General features: G+C 47.2%; 1 protein-coding gene across 14 annotated transcripts in view; it reads right to left on the minus strand.

Moving 5' to 3' along the window:
* The window catches only part of Shank2 (SH3 and multiple ankyrin repeat domains 2), a 534,108-nt gene that overhangs the window by 435,869 nt on the left and 76,692 nt on the right, over positions 1-21,547 (minus strand). For all 14 annotated transcript variants that reach the window (XM_087205461.1, XM_087205469.1, XM_087205467.1 and 11 more), the window contains one exon: positions 11,566-11,785. In XM_087205461.1, coding sequence (XP_087061587.1) covers positions 11,566-11,772 — 207 coding nt within the window. In that variant the 5' untranslated portion in view covers positions 11,773-11,785. The remainder of the gene's footprint in view (positions 1-11,565; positions 11,786-21,547) is intronic.

Here is a 21,547-nt window from a genome sequence, read left to right on the forward strand (position 1 = left end):
TATTAGAAATAAGGATGCTGCTTTTTCAAAGTAGTTCTAGATCCTCTGCATTTCCAAATGGATTTTAGAATCAATCTGTTAATTTCTATTTTTTTAAAGTTAGCATGGATTTTATTTAGAACTGTAATGAATCTATATATAAAAAAATCACTTTAAAGAGGACTGATATCTTAATAATTTTGAATCTCCCCAATCATAAACAAGAAAATCTTGTCTACTAAAGTCTTCTTTAATTTCCCTCAGTAATGTTTTATAGTTTTCAGCACGTAAAGTTTTATATCTAGATATTTAAAATTTTTGATGCTTATTAGTTCTACTTGCTTTTTTAAATAGGTTCTATTAGGTCTTCTACATTGTCATAGTGTCCCTGAACAAAGACAGTTTTACTTTTTCTTCTCAGTCTAGATGCCTTTATCTCTTTTCTTGCCCAACTGTGTTTGCTAGAATCTCAAATGCAATGCTAAATAAAAGTCATAAGAGTAAAAAATAAATAAAAAGATATTAGGAAGTAGGGAGACCTTTTTCTCATGGGAAGAGAACAAGAGAAGGACGGAGGGGGAGGGAAGGAAAGGGGCTGATGAAGAAAAAAATGAAAACAGCTTCTGTGAATGGGAAGTGGAGTAAGAGTTGGAGGGATAGGGAATAGGGAAAGGGGACAAAAAAGAATTAAGATATGATATGTACATGTACAAACCTGCCATGATAAATGTAACCATGTACTGCAAACATGCACTAATAAAAACGATAAGAGGTACTCTCAATGAATTCATGACAATGTTTACGTCTGAGGGAAGGGGACTGCAAATGAGAATGAGCACAGCTGTGACTTTATCAGTAATGTTTTACTCCTATAAAAAGTGACAAAAGCTCACAAATGCCAAGTCTGTATAACAGACACACTGATATTTATGATACTGTTTTGACACTTTCCTGCATTTTTAATTTAAATTAAAAAACAAAACCAGAACTGCTTTTGAAGATCTGAGGCAGTCCTCAGCCTCCTGGGGTCTCTCTGGTCCACGGGGTGGTCCTGGGCCACAGTCCTCAGACTCCCAAGTGTCTAAAGGAAGGCTGTCAACACTGTCATCTTGTTTGATGGCTTTTTCTTTCAAGGCAGAAAACTAGCTCAATCGAGGTCACATAAGAGTAATTTTTAATTAAGTTTTCAGTTCAAAATGGATTTTCCTTTGGCTGGCAAATGAGCAGATGGACAAGAAAGTCCATTCTGTGACAAGAACATCTGAATGCAGCAGCACAGCTACAGGTCAGACACAATTTTTGACACCAGAGTTTTAACATCTCTGCAACTGACCCAGCTATAGATGACATGGGAGACTCTTTTGTAACAATATCTTAGAAGTCAGGGGTGAGCACTGGTCTTAGGCACAGACAAAAATTGACAGGCTTGTCTCCAACATGAGAGGCAGATCTCTAAGAGCATGCTCTCCTCTCAGTCTACATGCCCCGTGACTCCACTTACCCTACATCCAGAACAGGAGAAGCCACACTCAGACGGCTCTGGGTTACCAGAAGTTGGGGGAAGAGACAGAGACTGATTGTTGCAGTGTAGGTTTCCCTCTGGGGGTGCAGAGAGCTCTTTAAATTGATAGGGGTGATGAGCCCAATTATGTGGGAATTCACTAAAATCCATTGAATTCAGCATCTTCTGTGGGCAAATTAGATGGCCCATGAATTAGACCGATATTTTAAAAAGAATGAAAACTTATTTTGGCCCCGTGCAGACCCACTGCAAAGATGGGGATATCCTATTTAAAACCTGTTGATTCAAGTCCCAGTTAAGGATCCTGCACCCAGAACATTCTCCAGCAAGAGCTTCACACAGGGACCTCACTGACTCCGTCATCAGGACTTGTCCTGCTGGAGCCCCCTACTGGCCTCTCCTTCTTTCCCTCCTCTCTGCCGAGAAGCCAAGCCCACCTTTTCAGAACCCAAGGAGGTCACATGTGCTATGCTAAACCTTTGCTCAACAACCAGCATCACAAGCGTGGCTGTGGCTTTGCACACCTCTACACCTGCCTTTTTGCTCGGCCACAGGCACCACACTCCAGGCGGCAGCACCCAGCCTCCTCTGTGGGCTCAAAGCACCAAGCTCACATCCACCTGTGCCTGGAAGTTTCTGGGCAAACATCTTCACTGAACAAACCTGCCACCATCCAGAGCTCAGCTCAGATGCAGATGTAGCTCAGCCAGCAAGGGAAGGCCTCAGTGGCTCAATTCTCTCAACAGGTATCTAGTGGTCATTCTGCTGTCCCAGCTGCTGGGGTAAGCAAAACACACATGGGCCCCTTCTGGGGAGGAGCCCTGATTAAGCAGCTCCCTGAGCACTCCACTGTGAAATCACAACTGAAGAGAAAAAGATAGTGGAGTGGAAAAGGCACCACCAAAGTCTGGCAGAGGATCTGCCCAGGTTGGTGGAAGAGTCCATCTTCATCCTAAAGTCCTAAGAAGCCATGGGAGGGCTGTATACAGTGCATCAGCCACTGTGATTACGTGGAAAACAATCACCATGGGGATGTGTGAAAAACTTTTCAGCAAAGATCTGGCTGGAAGCCATTATGGTGGCAGAGAGAAAGATGCTGGGGACAGGGGTGGGTGAGGTGGTGATAAAGAAAGGGAGTGATACAGTTTGTAACAGCTCAAGCTTGGAAACAGCCCAAGTGCCCATCAACCGGAGACTGGATAAAATATGGTTTTTTAAAAAATAAAATGGAGTACTGCTGAGCCATAAAGAATGAGAAATTAGAGACATTTATAGCTAAATGGATGCACATTGAGGACATAATCTTAACTTAAACTTAAATAGGACACACGTATAAATACCAAATAGTTTCTCTGGTATGAGAAACTGAAAATGTAAATAAGGATTAGAATGAATAACTGATAATGTGAAGTAGGAAGAAAAGGTCCAAAGGGGTAGGGGAAGTGGGAGAGGTAAGGGAAAGGAAAGAAGGGAAAGGAAAAAATATGAGAAAAGCAAAAAATAGAAACAAAGCCTTTACAATTAGGGAGCGGTGAAGGGGTGGAGGGGTTGAAGGGAGGACAGAAGAGTGGGGAAAAAATAAGAACCAAGGTACATCATGTAAAGGTACAAGCACCCAATGACGAACATAAATGGATTGTTTACCTAAAATGGACCAATAAAAGAATTTAAGAGAAAAAAAAAAAAAGAAAGGGAGTGATGCAGATTCAGTAGGGATTTAGGAGGCAAAACAAAGAGAGGTGGACATGGGTAAGCTAGGGGACCGGGGGAGATGGAAGTTCACAGTGACCCTACATTCTGGCTCTATAAAGAAGGTCCTCATGGCCCAAAGGAGAAACAACGCATTCAGCTATCACCTGGAAAAGCTGAAGGAAATGGACTGCCCAGAGTGAGATACTGCTTGAAAACCAAAAGGAATAAATTCTAATAGGTGTCACAATGCAAAAGAGCTGAGTCACAGAAGGTCACATATTGTGTGGTAGTTTCTGTGCAGTATCTCGAACAGGCAAATCCAGAGATAGAAAAGAGACGAATGGTCATAGGGCCGGAGGTGGGAAGGAGGATTCCCTGTAAATTGGCACAAGAGGTCCTTGGGAAGTGGTGGAAATCCTCAAACCCGGCTGTGGCGATGGTTGCACAATTCCGCAAAGTTATTAGAAATCATCTAATTACATGCTCAAAATAAGCAACTTCTACGAGTTATAAATTATAACTCAATAAACCTCTTTGGTTTGTTTTTTGGTTTGTTGTTGTTGTTGTTGCTGTTTGAGGGGCTACGAATGAACCCAAGGTCTTCACACTGAGCTCCATCCTGGCCCTTTAAAAAAAATTTTTCTGGAGATAGGATTTAATAGGATTTTGCTGAGTTCTCTAGGCTGATCACAAACTTGCAATCCTCTTGCTTCACCTTCCATCTGTACAGAGCCTTCCTGCCTGACCCATTCCAGTAGCCACCTCCTAGTCCTGCAGAATGAGGGGCAGTAGTCAGACCTTATTCTCAGCCCCTAAAATGGGGACATGGCTCTACAACCACCCAGACAGACAGTGCCCTCCTAATTCTCAAAAGCACAGGGAGCCTCAGACACAAAAGGCAAACAGGATGATAAGGTGCTTGTGATCTAAATAAGAGGAGTTGAGAAGTAGAGAGAGAGAGTACAGCAGTTTGCTCCAGTGTGATCCTCAATGTCAAACAGAAGGTCAAGGTCACTTTGCAGTCAGGTGTATAGGATAGTCCATGTGGAAACAGGTAGCAGATTGAGAGACATCTCATAGCTGATGAGGGCCAGAGGGAGGCAAGGACAGCAGGAGGGAGAGGCAGAGCCCTCCAGGCCTGGCACACCTGGGGCTGCTGCTTTGGGGAGGAATTTGAGACAGAGTGTCAAAGAGAGAGGAGCGTGGAAGAATAGCAATAAATTGTCTTTGAGGGGGTCAGGCTAACAGCTTAAAAGCTTTCTGCTAAATGAAATATGTGCCTCGTAGATGTATTTATTTAATAAATGGAAGCACTGATTAGAGCAAAAGGGAAACCCTCGTTTTCCTGAAGCACCTGCCAGGAGGTGGGCAGGCCCTGGCGCCTTCGCTGAGATGCTCAGGTCTTGTGAGGACACAGCTGCTGGTGCAACACTGGGGGTGGGGGCACAGAAAGGCTGGTGCTGGAGATGCTCAAGGAACCCCGCCTCAGAAGCCCATCTCAGCCCCATGGTGCTTCCTCCCCCAATCGCCCTGCAACATGCCATTCAGAGTGGATTAAATCTGAGCTGCCTTGACTCTCTGCCCCATCATCAGCTTTGTTCCCACTTCCTTGTTCACCCTCCTCCAAAAATATCAATAACAGAAGAACCTGCTTTGGTTGGTATTGATTTTGGCAGATGCTACCTTTTTTTAAAAGTCCAACCTGAATGGCCAGTGCCAGCATTTCACTACAGTACACTGTTGGAATGACCCAGTGAAACTCTCTTCACAGGTCCAGAGCCCATGCCAGCCCCCACGTGCCCTCTAAACCCACCTGCCTGGCCCTGCTGGGCCTCTGCATGCACCTGGAATTTTGTCAGCACTGCCTGAGGCTTTTGTTCAAAGGTTTAAAGCTTCAGTCCTACCAGAGGCATGAGCCTGTAAACTCAACAAGGGGCAGAGTCCACACCATCCTGGGGAAAGGGTCCATGCCTGGGAGTGGAGGGGCAGCCCTGGCAGCTTCTCTTGGCACTGTCATCATTGGGTGGACATTGGGACCTCAAGGACAAATTCGCTTGTAGCTCCCCTTCGCTCCTCCAGGCAGAATTCCAGAACTGTCCCAGGTCCCCAGCCAGACACAGATGACTCAATCCACAAGGGACAGCATGTGGAACAATGTCCACTCTGTTGTAGAGAGCTCGTGCCCATGGGATTTGTGGTCTCAGCATCTAGGGGCTTTGTCTGTCTTGAACAAAGTGAAGAGAAGTGGTCTTCAGAAGATTCCAGAAATGATTATGCTTCTGAAAGTGGAGACAGACCCCATTTGAGGCTCCCGCTTCACGAAGCATCACTGTACCTCGAGGTTGGGAGTAGGAGTCATGGTGGTCACTCCAGATGCTGCCCCACCTGTTTGTGTCCTGGTAAAGGTGACCCTGCTGGAAAGGGGCCAAAGCAGATGGGAACACAAAACTCTAGCTTCCTGGATAGCAGCACAGTGACTTCCCCAAGCTATAGGTGCTACCCCTCACGCCAACAACTTTGTGACCCTCCCCCAGTCTCTGGTCCCCTCGTCCTGGTGATGGAGCATCTCAACAGTGGATGATAAAGGGTCTTTATCGCCTTCAGTAAGTGACAAGCGCCTTCCAAGAGGGATAGCATGGTGGCTGCTCCATGGAGAACGGTCACAATGAAAGGTTTGTGGTGCTCAGCATGTGAGGGGGAGTGTCCCTTACCCCAAAACACAGAAGTATTTCCAGTTTCACACTTTGCAATATTTGCACGTCCATAATGAAGTATCTTTGGGATAGGTCCGTAGTCTGAATATCAAATTTTATTATTTCTTATATATGTATCTTTACACATACAGCCTGAAGGTAATTTTACACATTTTTCTTAATTTTTGCATGAAATGAACTTTCAGTGTGAATTTTCCACTTGCTGTTATGTTTGTGCTCAAAAAGTTTAGGATTTTGCAGCATTTTGAATTTCAGATTTTCAGAGTAACAATAACTGACCTTTCTGGGCTGGATCACTTCATATGATAGCATTTGTCCCCATCTGACAGATGGCCCTGAGGCTCTCAGCACTTCGCCCCAAGCACACATCCCAGCTCTTTCACCCCCTGCTGCTTCTTACACAGGCTGCCCACTGGCCACCTTTCTATGGTAAGTACCATCCACAGGTGCCAATCAGGCCTGGGTACCAAGAAGGCACAGGGCACAGTGAACGCCAGCATCCTAGGTCCCTGTCCGGCAGGTTTCCAGGCCCAAGATTTAGTGTCCCCAAGCCATTTGCTCTGTTTCTCACTGGCTCTGGAGTCTGATCTTCCATGTCCCCATCTGCAAACTAGTTTTAATTATAAACCTCTCCACAGATTGCAGGGGCAGGGGTGGGCAATGTCTTCTCCTCATCTAGCTATGGTTACATGCTGTGTTATACTTGGGCAGTGAAGACGCTGGTCCTTGTGATAGGTGTGTTGTAATTCAAAAGAGATGCTTGAAAACACTGCCTAACTCAAGGCTGCAACAAGGGTTACACCACACAATACACATCAAGACCTAACACAGTGTACGGCATGTGGTAACCCTTGAAGAAGTTATAAAAGTACTCTGAGGACAATTACAAAGTGCTGGATTCCCCTGCATAGATCAAGTCCACAGGGTCTTGATGTGTTAGGATTGATACACTACAGGGCTATGTGTTGTGTCTCAGTTGGAGTAGCCATCCCTCCCCACAGGATTTCCTACTCCCCTGTCCCACACTCTCTTATCAATAAACAATACCAGAGACAGGAAATCAGAGGCAGCTGGGCCTGCAACATGAGGATGATTTACAGTGATGGGATGCAGGAGTCTCCACCCTTGAGAGGCAGTCACTGAGAAATGCAGCATCCAGGGGCCAAGAAGTTCAGACCATGTGGCCCAAAACATAGAAGTCCCCCAAAAAAGTATCCAGAGCAAGATATGGCACCACTCGATGCCAGAAATGCCATCTTCAGACAGCCACATAGATGAAAGCCTGGTGGGGAATGCGCCCCCCTCATCCTCTCTGAGGCCCTCGTCACCTCCTGCTTGGCTAGGCAAGATCTAAGGAGTTGTGAGGGGGTGAGTGGGCCAGCTGTCTGCAGAGACTCTCCTGGCAGGGCTGCTTACCGAGTAGCAAATGCTCCAAGGGCTGGGGAATCATTGCTTGATGATGATGGAAGAGGATGAGGATGAGACATAGTGCCCACCTAGGGGTCCTGGTGCTGAGCAGTTAAGAAAATCTCAGAAGAAAAAGGGGCCTTTGCCTTTCAGAAAGACTCACTCGCCCACACAGACACACAGACACACACAGACACACACACACCTGTGACCCTTAATCCTGATATGTCAACTCAATTGGATTAAGAAGCTCCCAGGGGATTAGCAAAGCACACTTCTGGGTATGTCTGGGTGGCTCAGGGAGGTGCAACCTTGACTGCTGTATCTAGTCCCTGGCTCCTTCCCTGTGATATTTGTTCTGCTTCCTGGCCATCAGGAACTAAGCAGCTTTGCTTCACCATGTCTTTAACCCTGATGTTTGTTCCATAGAATCAGTTGACCATGGACTGAATCCATTTATACCATGTGCCAAATCAAACCTATCCTCCTTTCAGCTGTGGACATCAGGTATTGTGTCTTGGTGACTGCAAAGCTAATACATGACCCCTGCAGCTTTTCATCTGAAAAGCTAGGCAGCCAGATAGACAGACATGTCTAGCTTTACAAAGGAGGCCAGGAAGACTCATGTGTGTGTTCTCAGAAAAGGATCACACTGCTGCCACTCAACTGAACAGGATAGAGAGAGATGGCGTGGATAATAATGCAAGCACAGTACAAGAAAAGCAATAAATAAGGAAGAAAGAGCATGTGGAGGATCAGACAAGCCTCTGATCTGGGTGAAAATACATTCCAATTAAAGGAAGAAAAGTCTCCAAGAGAGCTTTATGCCAGGGAGTAAAACAATAAGACATAAAACAAATAAACAACTTGAAAGAGTAATTTTCAAAAAGAGAGCACACGGGTATGAAAACAAATAGAAAGTCAGAATAACATGACTACAATAGATTAAAAATTGCAAGGAACTGAGTTGATCCAACTGAGCATGCAGTATGTGAAGACTCTGGGATATTGTACAAACACACAAGAAAATGTCCAGCAATGGAGGCAGTGAGAGACAGATATAGGGAAGGAAAATCCAGCATAAGGTTACTTACCACCCTTGATACAGAGAAGAGCCTGACCCACAACCCAGAAAAGTTATGGAATACAAGAAAACATCCTTAAAGGGAGGGTAAAACAGAATCTGCAGGTCACAAGGTTCTCCAGGAAAAACCAAGAATGACTAACAATAAACACTTGTCTAGCAACTGAAGCCAATTCTTTAGACATCTAGGCAAGAAAAGAGAGAGGGTGGGGGTATCTACAAGATGGAAAAGAATGGAAAATCGGCTCTCTCTAAAGCAAAACTCAGGGCGAACAGACAACACCTCCACAAATGCAGGGGAGGCTTGTGATGAAAAAGTACAATACAGAGAAAAAGAGCATCTGAGCCAGAGACAACAAGGAAACATTTTCAAAACAGTCAGTCCTTGTTACTTGTGAGTTCTGTATACGGGGATGTGCCTACCCAAGGAAATTCACTAGTAACCTCACAGTTGATACTTCTGGTGCTTTGGTGATTATTTACAGACAAGCGAAAAGTAGCAACACATAGGAGTTGCCCGATGCAGAGGACCCCACACGAGGTCAGATGAGTTGACCCCTTGCCTTGCTTCTGCTTTCATACTGTAAGCGAATGTCCTTCTTGTGGTCCATTTAGCGCGACATTGCTCACATTTGTGTGTGTGTGTGCTTTGTGTTGGAGACTTTGACATTTAAAATGGCCCTCTAGCACAGTGCTAAAGTGTGAGGTCCTCCTAAGCCAGGCGTGGCTGTGATGTGCCTATTGGAGAAGCCTCATGTAAGCAGAAGTTACAGCATTGTTGGCCTCAAGTTCAAGATTAGTGGGTAAACACTACATTAAACACACTATCTTTATGGCACACAAAGTACTTTACAGAATACAAGTGTTGTGAATAACACAGGTCAACTGTACTTTCAGGGAGGTTCTCAGGAACCATCCTCAGGAACTCTTCTTAAAAACACTCAGCAATTAATCCCATCTATTTTAAAGGGCAAAACAAAACATGAAAGTGGAAATAGATTAGGTTACTGTAAAAGGTGGTGACAGGCATTTACTCCTGGAGTAGAGACTAACCAGGTGAATCCAGGGTCCCGGGACAAGTCGGACATCAAGTGGGGCACACAGTGGCTCTGTGCGAAGAGTCCTGTACCCACAGGAATAAGGAGATGCGAAGGGAAGGATGTGCACATGTGCACGTGAGGGTGCATACACAGCCAGCTACTGACTGGCTCACCAAATCTTCCTGGGTGTCTTTTTGGGCTCAGCGCTGGCCCTTACCTCTAGCCCCCCTCTGCAGCCAGATGCAGCTCCTGGGAAAGCCCAGGGAAGGTGAGGAACTGACATGCTTCTTGAGTTCTCTCTTTTTCCCTCACCTTTCTGACAGGTGTGGATGAGGACCCATGCACAGTTCCAGAATTCCACCCAGATCTCAGATCATCTCCTAATTCCCCACAGCTCCCATTCCTGCTCCTTTATCTCTAAGGGGGGCTTTCAATACATCCTGCATTGGAGAACTGGGTACCTTGGCTACCCACGGACACCGCTGCCCCCACCATACTCCCATCACCCTCTGGCCCGCACCACCCCATAATACTCTCCCCACCACCTCTACTAACCCAGGAAACTATCCTGTCACCCTCTGTGGCTTCCCACCCCCATGTCTAAGACAGCTTCTGGCTTGTCCCAGATGCTCACAGTTGCCGAGTGAATGTTAGAAAGTATCAGGATAGCCGGGGATTTAGCTCAGTGGTTTTGGCTGCCTGCTGCGCAAGCGCAAGGACTCGAGTTCGATCCCCGGTACCAAAAAAAAAAAAAAGAAAGTATCAGGATACATACACCCTCATGTCAGTGCCCTTAGGCAAGATCCAATATCAACACCCCAGACCAGCAAAGCCAACAAATATATGCTGAGCACCTCCTGTGAATTGAGCCTCTCCCAGGAGATGGGAAAGGTCAGCTTGGGAAATGCTTATCTCTGCTTCACACAGTTCCAGTTTCCTCTGCCTGACTTGCAGAAGGAGGAAGGAGAGAGGCAAGAACAACAAAGGAACACCCAGCACATAGGATGTTCCTTAGGAAACCTATCTCACTGCCACATCCATGCCATCTACCATGACAACGCACCTCTGCCCAACATAAGCACCAGGGGTTGCCCTTTGAGGGAGGCAAAGCCACCCACAAAGGCGCAGGAACCAACCAGGAAGTGCACCACAGCAACAGGTGCCAAGGACTGCCAGTGTGGACAAGCAGTGGCACAGGAAGCATGCTGGACCTGGGGCTGGGGCACAACTGGGCACTGGCCAGGGGCAGCCCAGGGAAGGGAGACCCTGCCTCAGTGTCCCACACCCTAAGAAGTGGGACAGCTGAGGATGCTAGGATGCACACAGGCTGAGTATCAGAAGGGGGAGAGGGAGCACCAGTGGACACCTGTCCCCAGTGGGCCCTAGAGGCCAGTTGTTAACACACCTGCCCCCAGATTCTCCCGTGAGACTGAACTGTTCCTGGGGTCTCCATCCCCAAGTCTACCCTCAGGCCTGGGACAGTGCAGGTGCTTGCAATGGCTTGGACATGGTGAGTGCTCCCAAGGCTTCCTGGGTTGAAATCCAATCCCCGTGTTGAGGGGTTAAGAGAACAGAAACTTAATTGATTATGATGACTGGAGTTGGGACCTTTGGGAGGTGATCAGGGTTAGATAAGGTCACCAGGATGGAGCCCCAGAGTTGGATCCTGGTGGCTTAATCAGAAGAGGGAAAGACCAGACAGACACACATTCATGCTCCCTGTTTTTGCCATTATGATGCCCTGTACCACCTACTCTGCCAGCAAGGAGGCATCACCAGATGAGACACTGGACCTTGGACCTCCAGAACTGAGAGCCAAAACAAACTTCTTTTCTTCACAGAGCATCCCACCTCAGGTATTTCATTACAGCAACACACAATGGATTAAATAAGTGCTCAGTAAATGCTGTAGACTGAAACAGCCTGAGGAAAGGACCCCAGAGGAGCCGACGCTGGGGCAGGACTCTATAGCAAACAAGTATCACCAGTCCACAGTCTTTTGTCCTGAAAGTCCAGGGTGAACTGGAAGTATATATCTCTGATATTCAAGCCATGGTCAGCACCTCCCAGACACAGACAAAAGGGCAAAAGACATGGAGCATAGTACAACCCTTCAGAGGAGCTCACCGTCTGCTGCAGGTCCTGGATGACCACACGGATCACCAGTGTGTCACCCTGGCTCTCTTCCATCCTCACACCACCTGGCTTCTCTGCTGTGGCCCGGATGGTGTCGTAGATGGTCTCTTCCTTGGAACTGTCAGACTCAGAGCCCATGGAGTAGTCAGAGAAGCTCTGGGCCATCTCATCCTCACTGGACGTCGGGCTACGTGGCATGGTGGCCAGGTCTCTATGGGGGGAAGGAGAGAAAGAAAATCAGAAATGGGAAACATGAAAATTAGAGGGAGGCCAGGGGCTCCCAGAGACTGGCCCTTGTGGAGATTGGGCTCCATCCCTGCATATTGGCATGATCAGAGGCCAAGGACTGCCCATGTGAATTCACGTACTAGTTCCTAAAGTGGCAAGAATTCAGCACCTCCCTCTTCTCCCCCCAAACCTGAGCAGAGGTGCAGCAGCCAGAACCAGGGAGGCCCCAGGAGCTCTGGCCCAAATGTGTGAACCCCAGCATTAAAGGAGCTCTAGCTGACAAGGATTCACCAAAGGGCCCCAGCAGGATGAAACTTCCCATGTAAGAGAAATGGCTACCTTTGTTTTTCCTTTGAGGACAGAACTGTAGGAGAGGAAGAAATGCAGGCATCAGGTCAGAGTGGCAGCGAGAGCTCACTATAATAACACCCTGCTTCAAACACAAAGGGGCCAGTAAAAATAGAACAGAAAGACTGGGCCGGCCTCAGAAAGGTGGTAATCGCCGGGACTGGCAGTGCAGCAGAAACCCAGGCCATGAGCAAGCTAAAGCTGGAGGCTTGGGGGTTCCCAAGAGGTTGTGGCAGCTGGGAGGGCCCCTTCCTCACAGTCAAGTACAGTGAAATCTCTCCACTCAGGCCAGGCTGCAGATAGCCACTCTGGACCAGGACTTTCAGCAAGTACTGAGAAAGACGACAACAGACCCCTGGGAGCAGGTCATTCAGTGTTTGCCAACCACAACTGTGACACCTTCCATCCCTGGGGGCAGGGGTCCAGAAAGAGGTAAATAAATGCTGGATTGTACCAGGGCTGCTGAGGACTTGGGGAGGGAGGCACCATGCTGGGCCAGCAATTCCACCTCTACATCGATTCTGTAAAGAAGGTCAAAGCCACATGCACAAGGAAAGATGTCAAAAGCCAGCTCTCCTGGGCAGGTGGGGACATAAGGTCATCCAGGTCACTCGGGAGCTGTCTGACCGAGCTGTGGTCTCTCCTGCCCATGGACTCCACAGCCATGGCAACAACGAGCCTGAACCACACACAGGTGACCCTAAGCAGAAGGGAAGCAATTGCAGAATAAGGTGGACCACCTACTCTCATTTCTAGATGTAACACAATCCCTCAGGCTGTACATGGATGTGCTCATCTAGCCTGGCAGTGGGAAGTGTTCGATGGCAAAGATGAGCTTTAAAGTCAGAGGATGCTTCTCTTGGGTGGGGTAAGGAAACCCTGGTGCAGGGAGCCATATACTTCCAGCAGCCCAAGCAAAGATGACAAAATATCAAACTCTGATAAAACTAGAGACACGGATGTTTTCTGTATTATTCTCTATGATTTTCTTTCTCTGGGTTGGACACCACCCCAAAACATGCCACTTTGGCATAAGGACCATTTTTGAGCTGCAGGCAATGGAGAAGTAGATACAATAAAAGTGCTCCGCCCTCCCCCATTTGACTAAAAGTGGAACATAAAGCAACAAGGGTGTCCCCTTCCCCTCTCTACCAGGGAGAACAAAAGTTCATCTCTAGAGTCAACTTTGACATTTACCAGCCTGCGGACACACCAGAGGATCCATATAACAGACTGTACTAACAGTCTATCCACCATCCCTTTCCCACACATTCACCATCCCACAATTTGATCAATTAACTCAAGTCCTTCCCTTTGTCTTGTGTTTCTGTAAAATTCATCATTGCTTTGCTGAGATTCTACCTAGTTAAGCCTAAGTTCTAACTGTCCCTTTGAGTCATTCCGCACCAAGGCTTCTCCCATGATGTGCACAACTTTCTTCTGTGGACCTTTTGTCAGGCCAATTCAGAAGTCCCAGGCAGAGAACCTGGAAGGGTGGTAGGGAAAAGAAGTTTTGCTCCAATACAGAAAGAGGGGAGGAAGGGAGGGAGGGAAGGAGAGATGGAGGGAGGAGGGAATGATGGAGGAAGGTGGCAAGGAATGGAGTCAGGGAAGGAAGGAGGGTGATGGACAGATGGATGAGGCATGGATGGATGGGAGTTTAATGTGTGATATCCAATCTGACTCCATTTGTGTACCTGGCTCCATTTGAGTGATTCCGGGTGGTGGCCTTCCCCTTCCCCCTTAGGAGTCCCCTTAGTTAATGCATAACAGACCACCACATCCTGTGCGAGTCTGCAATGATATGTTATCTTTGTGACCTTTCGGTAGAGCAGTCTTCAACTATGTTATCTTTACTACCTTGTAAACTGAAGACTCCCTCCTATGTGATGCTTTGTTTTAACTAAATTGTGTGACACTCCCCCAACCCTCACTAACTTAGCAAAGTTCTGCCCCTATGAAACTCTGCTTGTGCTCCCACTCTCCCTGAGCCCTCCCCAAATAGAAGACCCCTTAAAAGGACCCTGCACACTGCCATTCCTTAGTCCAGAGCTTTTGGAGGTGAGAGCCACTCTGGAACGCTAGCTATGGTAATAAAAGACTCCATTTAATTCAGAGTGTGGCACATCTCTATAGTTCCAACTCGCCGACCCTATTACAAATGACTGGGTGAGTAGATTCGTGAATGGATGCTAGATAAACATGTAGATGTATACATGGATGTACACATGTAGATGCATAACCGGATGGGCAGATGGATACATGGATGGATGGAGAGGTTGACAGGTAGATGAGTGAGTGGATGATTAAGTGAGTGAATGTATGTTTATATAAAATAACAGATGGATGGATGTGTAAATGGAAGGAAGGTAGGAAAGGACAAGGAAGAGGATACCTAACAAGACTCTTTATAATGCAAGATAGTCTGTGGCCAATTATTTGCACTAGTGGGATTTAGGGATGACACAGAAATGATCCCAAACCAATTCTACTTACACTCTTTGTACATGGGTCACCATGCACCAGAGATGCACAAGCAGTCTGGTAGGGGAGGAAGGTGGCTTTAACTGCTGGCAGACACTCCTTGCATACAAGGTGTCCACTGCAATCCCTAGTTTACAGAGCATGTAACCTACAGGGTCTCCTTTCTCTTCATGGCCCTCAGGGTGGACATGAACAGAACCTGCTCACAGAGTACAGGTGGTGTGGGTGCAGGCACACACTGGCTTTCCTGACTCCAGTTACTGTGTCTCTATCTCGTCTAGAGACCTCACAGTGGACCAAGACTGCATAAGAGGCACCCACGCCAGTTTCTGACACTCTTGTCCCTAAAATGGGAATGGACTTGGCTGAATACCAAAAGTGATTGTTTCCACATGAATATGTGAATTTCAGTCTCTTGAAAAGCCACAGGCTGCAGCCACCCCAGGCCCACCTGACAACCTCACATCACTTCTTGGCTGTGGCTGCACCTCTTAAAGGGGCAGAAGCAAAAAAGTATGCCCAGCACCCCCATTGCCTCTGGACACCAGGGAAGCAGCTGCTCTTCACCATACAGGTGCACCACAGCCCCCAGTTCACCTGCTCCGTAGACCCCAGACCAGACCTGGGGTGTGGCCTCTGCTCTGGTGTCTTGTAACTGCATGTGACACTCAAGAGAGTCGGGCTCCCATGGCCCCTTATTCAGAGTTTACTGGTCAATAGTAAATGCCCAAGAATGTGGTTCCCCGCTCAGCCTGTCCCTCCTACTGTACCCTGCTGTGGGGCCTCTCTTGGGAGGAACCCCAAGGTGTGTATCCATCCTCCACCCAGCCTCACGGGGGACTTCCCAGACCCCCAGTACCTGCAACAAGAAACCAGGGGTGGTGAAGGAACTTCTCCAGAAGGGACACCTGCCCTCCACCATCCCATAGTGATTGGGGTCAGGGGCTCCATTCCCACTGAAAAGGCCCCAGCTCTCCCAGGAAGAGGATCAAAATCACATATGACCCACAGCTGGTTTGTCTGACACACCCTCTGTTGGCGTGCATGGGGTATTAAATACTTACTAATCGGGATATTCCATTCAAAAACCTGCATTTCTGGCTTATTTTGACCATCAACAGGGTGTGGCAATGCTGGGCACTGCCATGTGGAACCACAGTGCAGAAGCCAGCTGCAGCGACGCTTTGGGTCCCACAGACAGGTTCAGAGATTCCACCTTGCTGATCTCACTCTGGACACTGCTCACAGGCCACCTTCCCACCTGGGCTGGGAGCTGGTGCCTCCTGACATGGGCCCCCTTTTCCTCAACCCTTCTGAGGGGGCTTCCTGAGTCCCCACACAGCTCCAGCAAGGCATCATCCAATCAACCAGGAAAATTTTAAATAAAAAGTTCACCCCAGTGTAAATCTGAATTGAAATGTCAGAGCAGGTAAGTGTCCACCAGTCGAACGTCTTTCTGCCCACAGGAGTGGGAGATCTGGTGAGGGATGACAGTGCCAGGGATGAAGGTGGAATCTGGGTGTCCTTGTCCTTTCCATCTCAGTGAGGCCCTGGCCTCACGGCAGCTTGTAGTCACAGATTCATTCATGCCTTTACACATTTACTGATTGAATGTGAGTTAACATGCATAAATGGCAAAATGTGCACTATTGCATGCTAAGTATCTCTTATCTGAAATGCTTGGGACAGAAGTATTTCAAATTTCAGGGTTTGGGGGTTTTGGAATATTTACACATACTCAATGAAGTATCTTGGGGATGGGACCCCAGTCTAAAACAAAATTCGTTTATGCTTCATATATACTCAGCCTGGAGGTAGCTTTATACACTATTTTCAGTGCACCTGTATTCCAACTGTAACCTGTCCCATGAGGTCAGGTATAGAATTTTCCAGTTATGGTGTCATGTTGAGGCTCAAAAAGTTTTGAATTTTGGAGCATTTTAGATTTCAGACTTTTGTACTGGGGATGCTCAACTTCTATACATACTCTATAACTGCCATTCTTTCCAACCACATCTTGGGTTCTGCTGACAAATGCCCATTTTTACCCTGGCTGCACAGGGTAGGTTCTTGGAGAGCTTTGTAAAAAAGTGCCAACAACAGGCCAGAAGGCCTACTTTAACTTGCCCAGTGTCAATCCTGCTCTTTAAAACCTCCCGGTGGTGGTGGTGGGGGATAGGGATTTAGCTCGGCGGTTCTGCCACCTGCCTTGAAAGCGGAAGGACCTGAGTTCAATCCCCAGTACCAAAAAAATTAAAAAAAAAAAAACCCTCCCAGGGGGTCTAATGGGCGTGCACACTGAGACCACAGCTCCAGGCCAGCCCAAGCCAGCTGGTGGCTCCAGCTTTAGGGGAACTGGAGGGAGCAGAGATGTAAGAGTGAACACAGACTAGCTCCTTCTCAGGGGCTAAGGCAACATGTTTTCTGCTGCCCAAGGCAGTGGGACAGGGCCAGCATTCATTGCTCACAGGGTCAGGAAGGACAGGAGATGACTATGAGAGGGTCCTGGTGCTGGATTTTGCTACTCCAGGGCTCTTGTACATTGAGGGCATTGAGGTGGTTGAGAGCAGCTTTAGCTCCACTTAGGAGTGCCTCTCCCCAATTCCTGAGCCTACACTGCCTTCAATCCCACCAGGGTCCAGGAGAAAGGGGAAGACTTGGAGTTTAGCACAGACGGGGGTCAACAGCTTGAGAGGAGCAGTTGTCATTGGGTTCCCAGGGAGCAGGAGGAAATGGGAGTGGCCCCTAAGGATATGGTATTCCCCAATCTCTGCTAGCTCTTCCCATGCAAGGTAGGCACTGGCCTTTCACAACAGCCTGTAGCACCCCAGAAAGCACACAGCTGCAGAACAGCCCCAGCATCATACCCAGGAAATGGGGGACAGAGTGCCCAGTGGAGCTCATGTAGCCCATGCTGGCCCTGTCCTACCCACATTGTCCTCAAGCAGCTTCCTGAGGCTAAGTGCTGGAGGCCTCTCTCAGGTGCATCCCACTCCCAACCACTGAAATTGCTCCCAATGTCTTAATATTTAAAAAGAGTACAACGGTCCCCATCTTCTGCACCCCGGTTCATTGCCTCCAGAGCCTCTTAGTGTCTCCTCTTTCCCACCTTCATCTAGTGAAAGCAGAAGCAGGAGGCTCATCAGTGCAGGACTTTTGTGTGAAGTCTCTGCTGTCCCTACATCACCCGGGACACAGTGGGCACTCAGCAGACACACACTGAACAGGAACTGGTGGGACTCAGAAGAAAAGAAGAAGGGAAAGTATGGGCCCTAATCAGCCAGCAGCAGTGTTTCAGGTCCAGCCACCACTGTTGCATGGGCACACAGGCTTTGGGGAGATGGTTACAAACAGATCTGCTACCAGGCCTCAGGACAAAAGAGCCCTACCAGCCAGGTCTGTAGAGGAACAAGACTATGTCTAGCAGTGGGTAAGTACAGAAGGGAGAAATGCTGGATCACGTCAGCCCAGTTCTTTGTAGGAGGGTCCTGGGATCCCAAGGCCAGAGGCCTGAGTCCTGTTCTTGATCCTAACATGAGGCTTGACCAACCCGATTAACAACACTGTGGGAAGAGCAGACACCTGACTCAGGGGCCTGAGCAAACATTTAATGATTAACTCCTGGTAGAGCCTCTGGGTAGAACAGAGGTGACCAGTTACATCTGCATTTCAGATAAGCAGCAAATAAATTTTACTCTTGAGTATGTCCCAGATAACTGCAGGGGACATACTTATACTAATCATCCATCTGCTGTTCATGTGACATTCACACAGACCTAGGTACCTGGTATTCTTTCTGGTCATAGGGGTAGGGGGTGGGGTGCATTTGTTTTCAAACCTTTCAGGACCAGGCTGTAAAGGCAACTCTTCAAAGAGGGAGCAAAAGCAAAAACCAAAAGACACTTGGAAACTTGGCTGCCTCTGGAAGAGGTGGACCCAGGGCCAAGGAGGGAAAGCTACACACCTCCCTGGGCAACTGCTTTCGGTGTGACTGTTCTCTCAGGGGAAAAGTCCAAGCTATAAAATCCCAAGTCGATAAAGTTCAGTGACTCCATAAGTACCTCTTGCATCAGCCCTGCTGCTGCGGCTATTAACAAGGAGAAAAGAAAATTACCACCATAAAGCAGTTTCCACAAAGGCTTGTATTTGGCTGCTAAACTCCTCTAAGAAAACATAAACTCTTCACATTTTAGTCCCCTAAGGTTCCTGATGGACAGGTGCACAGATTTTCCTCTTTGGCCATCATGGAAATATGAAAGCTGGCCCTGGAGGAAGGTGCACATATACTAAAACCAACAGCAAATGAAACTCTCACCAATGAGGCTACAAAATCTTGTAGATCACCTACAAAGTTCAAGGGTTCCATTGCTGACCTCTGGTTTAAAATATCTTTCACCAAAAAGAAAAAAAAAGGCCTTTATTCAAAAGTAATCTCAAAGATATGTGGGAAGGGAGACTTTGTGACCACAGGTTTATTTGCTGTATTTGAATGCCTAAAATTTTCTCATTCTTGCAGCAGCGAGACTACTCTCCCCCCATATTGCCCTGGGGGTTCATTCAGAAGTCTGAACTAGAGTCAAGGTCAGGGCAGCAGGGTTGAGGGCAGTGCCTTGGGAACCTACGGATCTGGAATCCAGTACTGGAGGAATCTAGGTTCTGCCACAAGTTTGAAACACTGTTCTGAGTGATATCACAGGCACCATGCTGAGAGCCACTGGGAGGAGCCAAAAGGAGGTGGGCTTCAGGGAAGAGTTGGTTTAAAGTCCAACCCAAAAAGCTGAAAGAAGGGCAGGCTCTTTCTCTGGGTTTATTTAATCCATCTTTCTTCACCTGCACCCATGCAACATGTCAACAGAAGAGGAACTAAAACACAAGGGGCCTGGCCACAGGGTGGGCTGCACTGAAGTTTCTCCAATGGGGCTTCTGACATGGGTGGACCTAGACTACCTAGGCACCAGCTGCAGGGAGCTGAAGCAGGGTTGGTTTGGGAGGTCAAGGGGTCAGCTGCAGTCAGGCACCACCTTCTCCAGGGAAACCACCCTAAAAGCTGTCCCTACTCCACCCTGTCCCATTGTCCCTCAAACCCCAGTGAAGCAGCCTGTTTTATCTGTCTCAGCAGGGCAACTGTGCCTGAAGCTGCACAGCACTGCATGGGAGTACCGTATATTCTGGCTGTGTCCCCCACCTCCCTGGACCCCAGACACCACCTGGCATTTGTCCCTGTGTAGGCTTAACTGTGGCCCCCACATTCATATGCCGGAGTCCTAACCTCCTGAACTTAGCAGGCAACTGTATTCAAAGATAAGGTTTGAAAGGCAGAAATGTCATGGTGGAGGGCACAACAGAGCAAAGGTGTTTAAGTTCATAAGGGACAGGAAGCAGAGCACAGGAACGGTGACAGAACAGAAGGGGCAAGGGACTAAACATAGAACCCAACCTCATGCCTCCGTGGCTCACCAAGACACACTTCCAAGTATGCTCTACCAATCCAAAGGGTGGATCCCAAAGCCAATCAAGTTGAAACTCCATCCTACGCCACATGGCTTAAAGTCAGCAATGGCAGAAAATCTGGTTCTCTATCCAGAAGGAAAGCACAGTGAGGATGTTATAGCCACTCAGTACCTTCTCCTTAACACCAAAATCTATGCCCCAGTCAGAAAACAAGCTGCTGATAAGCCAGATGCCTGAATTAAAATAATATTTAAAATACTATTAAAATAATATTTCCGTGTTGAGAAGGCTTCTAGGACAGTTAAGACAAGAACTAGTCAGATGCCAGTGTACTTAGGTAAATCATGCTGCAGCATTCCCAGTGTGTTCCACTTCCTTGGTGGTACTGGTAATATCTTTCCTAGCCAGACTCAAGACCGCCTCCAAGAGCTTCCTCCTGCTCCAGCTTTTAGAAAGAACAGGCTATTTCTCCTCAGGCCCCAGTGAGCATCTTTCTGAACTCCTACTGTGATGGGCCACCGGCTTTGTAGAGAAGCTTGGGTTTTGCTTAGGTTTGCATATTTTCATTGAGCAGAATTCAAGAGCTGCCACCCAACCTGTTCTCACCCTCTTCCTGACATGCTTGGACTATGCAGCTAGCACTTTTGCAGAACCACTCACCATGGTGGGTAAGAAATAATTTCCTAAGGTAAAAGGCTTCCTCAGAGGCACATAGAAGGACATAAATTAATTTCTCATAAATGAGAAATTACAGGCCAAGAGTCCCCACCTAGGATGCTGCCCTGGTTTGCAGCTTTCAGCCACATGTTCAACAAGTATGTGTCCAGCAAGTATAAGAGTCCCAGATCCTGGACAGACCTGGGGTGGACATTAAGGAACAAGGTCATGAACCACCCCAACCAGGACCAGATTCTTAAAAGGTTGGGAAGAGAATTTCCTTAAACTGAACAGAGCATCTACCCAAATCTTGTACTAGACATTAATAATGAGAAGCAAGCAAACAGATACATGTGTAAGCTGTTTAAGGGCTAAAAGGAAAGGGGGGAAATCATTTTCAGATAATCTACTTCTCTACAAGAGTATCTAGAGACAAACTAATGAAAAAGTCTGACAAAATGCCACATAAGAAATTGATAGGTAAAAGTTAACTGAATTCTCTTACATTAGCTTATTGCTACTGTAACTGAAAAACATTCACCAAAAACTGTATCACCAACAATAGCCAAATGTGATGAAGAAAATGTAACACACCATCTGCAAGACCTTTATGGAGAAATTTAATACAACATTATTTTTAAAAAGAAAGAAATGAAAAAGAACCCCATTTAATGGAGAGATATACAATGATCATGGATTAATATCTTAAAACAGAAATTCTCAAAATAGAAATTTGATGTAATTTTCAATGCAAATCTTAAGATTGTTTACAGAATTTAACACTCTACTCTTAAAAGTTCACATA

The sequence above is a fragment of the Heterocephalus glaber genome, unplaced genomic scaffold (genome assembly GCF_053883595.1).
Source record: "Heterocephalus glaber isolate CG9 unplaced genomic scaffold, H.glaber_assembly_v1.0 deba00000594, whole genome shotgun sequence".
Lineage (NCBI taxonomy): Eukaryota > Metazoa > Chordata > Mammalia > Rodentia > Bathyergidae > Heterocephalus > Heterocephalus glaber.